Source organism: Orycteropus afer, unplaced genomic scaffold (genome assembly GCF_000298275.1).
Source record: "Orycteropus afer afer isolate SDZICR_OR568_19922 unplaced genomic scaffold, OryAfe1.0 scaffold00114, whole genome shotgun sequence".
NCBI classification, from domain to species: Eukaryota; Metazoa; Chordata; class Mammalia; order Tubulidentata; family Orycteropodidae; genus Orycteropus; species Orycteropus afer.
Genome location: NW_006921701.1, coordinates 6,284,361 through 6,290,360, shown reverse-complemented (window position 1 = coordinate 6,290,360; position 6,000 = coordinate 6,284,361). Strand labels below are relative to the sequence as shown.

Genomic DNA, 6,000 nt, shown 5'->3' with positions numbered 1-6,000 from the left:
TCCTACTTCCGTAGTGATACTGCCTCGGAAACCCAAGGAGGGGTCGCTATGAGTCGGGGCCGACTCGACGGCACATAACAACAACAACAATTTGCAGCTTTGTCTTATTATCTTGATTTGTGCCACATCAGCAAAAGGAGGTCCTGAAAGCTTTACTCCATCCACATCATTAAGGTCAGCTCTATTCTGAGGAGGCAGCTCTTTCCTAGTCATATTTTGAGTGTCTTCTGACCTGAGGGGCTCATCCTCTGGCACTAAATCAGACCAGGTTACAGGGCTATTTTTCAGTAATAGACAGTGTTTCACCACTATTCATAAGGTTTTCTCTGGCCAGTTCTTTGAGAAGTATAAAGCTGACCTTTAGAGAAAAGAAAAAGAGGAGAAAAAAAATGATGTCTATTGATTTTTTTATTCCCCCTTCATTTTCTCTCTGTACACCTTTATCTTGGCCTCTGTCTTTACCTTCCACATTTTAGCAGTTTTGAAGATAAGGAGAATTAGATACCACATGGATGTGAGTTATAAAAAAGAAGAATAGAACATTTTACTTCACTTTTAAAATGAAAAAGAAAGTAAAGATACAGATTTGTTTCACTGACTTTAGGACCACCTTCTTTATCTGAATATCTTTTTTTTTTTTTTAAAGGTATCATGTATTTATTAATCACCCAATCCCTTAATGCGGAAGCATAAAAAGAAGAATCCAGAAGTTGCCCCAATACATGTTCAATTGATCATGGTAAAATCTCACACTTGACAGGGTAGAATGCTAGGGAACCTGGGTTGGTATGTGTGCATTCGCACGTGCAACTCCTTATAGACCCAGCTTGGTTCTTCTCCAATGTCTCCTCTTGGAGTTGTGCCTGATTTTATTACCAGTCTTCATTCGAATCCATTGTGGAATGGGCCGGTTCTGTTTTTGTTTCTTGGCCAGGAATCTCTTGATTCTGAAAGTCTTATGAGAAGACATGGTGAGGAAGGCAGGCTGCCACATCCAGAACGATGGCAGAGAAAGGCAAAGAGTGTCTGAATATCTTTAAGACTCCCTGACTTTTGTTCGTGAAATACTTGGGACAAATGAACTCTTCAGGCATGAAGAAGCTGGAACATCATATTCAAGAATTTATTGACCTCACTTGCTTTGGACACATCAAGAGGGATCAATGGCTGGAAGAGTATATAATGTTTGGAGAAAGGCTTATCAGGAGAGCCTGGCTTTATGTCATAACATTTCTACTTCTTTACTTACTCTGCTCTGGTTCCTGTGCTCTTACTTAAAGGGACAAGTGAGGTATACCCTCCCTTATAGTTGACTTCCATTAAGAAATTGGTTTTGTCCTTTAGTCCTTCCTCTCCTTTGACGGTCTCCTTCCACACCATAACCAATTGTGTATTCTTCCAAAAAAAATAGCAACTTGAAGTTTTTTATGAAAGATTGTGATCTTTCTCATGCACTCTCTTACACCCACTCTTTCTTGTTTCTCTTATTTTTCACAGACAGATATTTCAAAGAAAGTATTTAGAAACATCTCTGCGCCTTTTGCATATTGTAGCCTGGTAATAAAAATTTAGTTTCTAAGATTTAATTCTGCATGCTTGAAAAAAACTCAAGTAACAGTAACTGACTATAATCCAAGCCACATCTAAGTACAACAGGATTATTCATAATCGTTATGTATCACTTAGAAAAGAAGGGATGATTTTCCCTTATTTCTAGAGAGAAAGACAAAAAGTCAGGTAATTCAAGCAAACTTTGCATTTTTTTTTTTTTTTAAATAGAGACATTGGGGCTCCTGCAAGTGAAGAGAAACTATAGATATTTGGTTTTAGTCCCAGTTTTTTCAGAGTATAGTGTAGGGAGAAATAGGACTAAAGAATAGTGGCAGAGGCAGTTTTTGCTAGTACAAAAGGAAATTCACTGGGGTCATATAGAAGCCTTCCTCTTGACTAGATTCAAGGAATAAATAGAAGTAACAGCAGCTAATTTGTTGAGTGCTTACTAATTGCCAAGCTCTATGTTTATTGCCTGACATAGAATATCTCATTTAATCTTCACAGGAATCATAAAGAGTAGATCATTTATTCCCATTTTACTGTGGAGGCTTAAAGAGGTTAATGAAGTAATTTTTACTTATAATCTCACACCTGCTACATGATAGAGCTAATGTGATTTGAACCTAGATCTTTCAGACTCTAGAGCTTTATTCTCATGTTTGTGGTGTTTATATTGTATCGAGGCACTGACCTGAAAACTTGGCAGTCCTTTCTCATCTTACAGAGTAAGCTTTCTTAGCATGGTATTTAATATCCCACATGATCTGACCTCATTCCTCTTCACCCTCTTTTCTCATCATATCCACTTGGCACACCATCTACTGCATTTCTAAAAGCTTACCATATATATTTATACTTGTGCCTTAGTTGTCCCCTGAACTTGGAATGTTTCTCCCCTTGTGAAAGCTATCTTAGTAGATAGCTTTTACAAATGGAAATTTATTCTTTCACAATTTAGGAAGCTAGAAGTCCAAATTCAGGGCACCCGCTCAAAGGGAGTGTTTTCTCTCTCTCGGCTCTAGGGGAAGGTTCTTGTCTCTCAGCATCTTTGGGCTTGGAGTCCCTTGGAGATCTCCATGTGTCTTGGAAGCAATCTTCCCCTGAGTCTGTGAGGTTCTTGGCACAGGGACCATGGATCCAAAGGATGTGCTCCATTCCTGGCTTTTTTTCTTGGTAGTACTGAGGTCGCTTCTCTGCTCCTCTCTTCTTTCATCTCTTTGAAGATTAAAGGTGGTGCAGGCTATAGCTCAGAAACTCCCCTTTAGATCAGGGCTGTGACCTGATTTAGGGTGTTACGTCCCACCCTAATCCCCTTACAACTGATGAGCCAGTCACATCAGATCACACCCTGGGGATGATTACATCATTGAATAACTGCCAGATTACATTACCTAACTGCACACCATTGAGAATCATGGCTCAGCCAAGTTGACACGTATTTTGGGAGAACACAATTCAATCCATGACAGAAGCCCTACTCAATTGTTCAGGGTTCAGCACTAATGCCAGCTTTTTCATGAAGTATACTGCCAGTAGTACCCAGTCCTGCCAGATGGGTTTTTTTACCTTCTGCTCCATCAGTTTGTTGCACGATTCAATTTATAAGTTCACTCTGATTATGTATTTTCTTTACTATATTCCTTCTGCCCATAATAATACTTTGCATATGGAATTATTCCCTTTGACATCCCATGTATATTTTTCCCTGAGATTATTTCTTGGTTTTTGTAGGATGGAGAAGAATTCTTGGGAAATGCATGAGAGGAGGATGAAGGAGCAGTTCCTTATGGCACTCTCAGATAAAGATCAGCAGCTCAGCCATCTGCAGAACCTAATGAGGGAACTGAGGGCTCCTTCTTCCCAGACTCAAAACCTCAAAGTACAATACCAAAGACAGGTAAGTGATTGCAATGCCAATTACACCTCACTGGTCACTACTACACAGGAAGCATCCACCCCTGCAAGTGCCCACCTGACACTATTAGGTCATCTAATGACTTCCTGTGGGGTGGACAGGTTTGTCCAGGGAAGGAATTAAGCATGTTAAATCTTAAGAGAGAATTTTACCAATGCTTGTATCCTGGCAGGCATCTCCAGAGGCATCAGCTTCCCTAGATGGGTCACAAAACATAGTATATGAGACAGAACTTCTCAAGACCCAGCTCAATGACAGTTTAAAGGAAATTCACCAAAAGGAATTAAGAATTCAGCAACTGAGCAGCAAGGTAAGTGTCCCTGCTAGATTGGAGCTCAATTTCTTATTCATGACTAGAGACACGAAGATAAGTAGGAGCTGATTCCAGCTAGGCTCCAGCTGTAGCATACATTAAGGTATAGATTATTTGTTTTCAGAACTTGAATTGCTCTCTCTAAAACACTCACACAGGGCCATTCACTTTTCTTGCACTTTGAGAGCCTTTGGAAATGATTTTGAGAAATCCAGACTCTAAGAGTGAAAAGCCAACTCTTTTGGAAAGCTGTCTTCCTCCACATTGCTCCCCATCTGCACCACTTGTTAGTCAGGTCAGGAACACTCCCCACAAATCCCCTAATAAGCTTCTCTCTATTTCCCACAGTGTGCAACAGGGAAGAGTGTTAGGAAGGAGGCAGAAAGCTTTTCCGATGTGGTTAGATAACAGGGATAGGACTAAGACATCTGCTCTTCATTCTGCTCAATTTATGGGCTTCCTCATTGAGTGGAACCAAAGAAGCCATTTTTCTTTTTTCCAAACCCCAGCCTTGTCACTCCAGACACTCTAGGAAAGCATGCTGTAATAGTTGGGACTTATTTCTAGGAAATAAGGAAGATAAAGGAAGAACCACTTTAACATCTGGTCCCTAGAGCAAAGGTACGAGACAAGGTTAAAGAAAATTATTTGTGGATGCCTTCTCACATTTCTGTCTTCACTTTTCTTCCATTCTCTGGCTTCTTCTTATTTACCAACCATACCCCTTATGAATCAATATCCTCCTATTGCCCTCTGATTATTCTAAGTGTTTTCCAATGGTATCTTTCCTAGTTTTGCCCTTTTAAATGGAACCCAGTTAGCCAGTTCATGTTGTACCTAAAAGGGACTTAAGAAATCAGTTAGTGTTTGGAGTTCAGAGGTTGGCTTTGAGGGCCCACAGGCTTGGTACCATGGTCATGGGGTATATCAAGCTCATTTGGCATAACCTACTACACAAAAACATTGTTGGATATCTTGTTTTGGTGAGTAGTGACTGGGGTCTTAAAAGCTTGCAGGCAGCCAGCTAAGATGCAACAATTGGTCTCTCCTCATCCAGAGCAAAGAAGAATGAGGAAAATCAAAGTCACATGGAACAGTTAGTTCAAGGGACTAGTGGACTGTTAGGACCTCAGCCTACATGACCCTGAGACCAGAAGAACTAGATGGTGCCCAGCTACCACTCACTATCAACCACTCAGAAAGAAATCAGTGTAGGAAATCCTGGATAGAGTGGGAGAAAAATGTGGAACAAAACTCAAAATCATAAAAAGGATCAGGCTTACTGATCTGATAGAGACTGGTGAAACCCCCAAGACTGTGGCCCCTAGTCACCCTTTAGACCTGGAATTGCACTCAGTCCTGTCGCTTCCAGCCAAACAGTTGACAGGCATATACAGTGAACATTTACACCAGGCAAGTGCATTCCTTAGAATGATCAGCCATGGAAATCAAAAGGGCAGTCAGTGTTCATGTAGGGAGATAGCTCAGAGGGCAGGGATGCATAGCAAAGAAGGCCACTGGGAAAAGGTAACCACAGAGTGGAAGTGGGAAGAGAGCTGTTACATTGTGGGGATTGCAATCAATGTCATGAAACAAAATGTATGAATTATTGTATGGAAAATGAATTTGCTCTGTAAAGTTTAACCCAAATCACAAAAAGAAGAAGAAAAAAAAAAGATTGGCTTTAAGGAGAACTGTGAATGTCCAGAAATAATATGCAAAATGTCATGTATGTATATAAGTTTCTCATGAGTTCATCCAAAAATGATAAAGATCAGTGGACTATTTTCACAGAGGTATGGAGGCCTAGAGGTATTAAATAACTTTCCTGAGGTAATAATAGGAGTTCAGTCTGAGATAAATGTGGTAATACATGTGGAAAAGCACAGTGACTAGCATATGTAGAAAGTACTTATTAAATGTTATTAAATTCAGCTAATTGACACTAAAATGTCAGGGAGACTAATAGCACTATTAACACTGACAGAGATTTGCGTTTTTAAAGGTTTATTGATACAAATGAATGGCTCTTTGGTAAAATTACAGACCCTTTATTGGGAGATATTTCTAGAAATTTTCAAAGTAATGCTGACCCGTTTCCTCTCCCAGCTAGTTAGCTATTTCTAGAAAGTTCTAACCTCCTCTAGCCCAACTCTTTTTCTTTTTTTTTATTTTAAGAGCTTGTTTTACATTAAACATTTGTGTACATTTAATTCCA

At 39.8% G+C, this 6,000-nt stretch overlaps 1 protein-coding gene across 1 annotated transcript in view; it reads left to right on the top strand.

The window, feature by feature from the left end:
- Positions 1-6,000, top strand: part of GOLGB1 (golgin B1) — a 125,076-nt gene that overhangs the window by 98,422 nt on the left and 20,654 nt on the right. The window contains exons 15-16 of the mRNA XM_007943892.1: positions 3,286-3,451; positions 3,642-3,779. Of these exons, the coding sequence (XP_007942083.1) occupies positions 3,286-3,451; positions 3,642-3,779 (304 nt within the window). The remainder of the gene's footprint in view (positions 1-3,285; positions 3,452-3,641; positions 3,780-6,000) is intronic.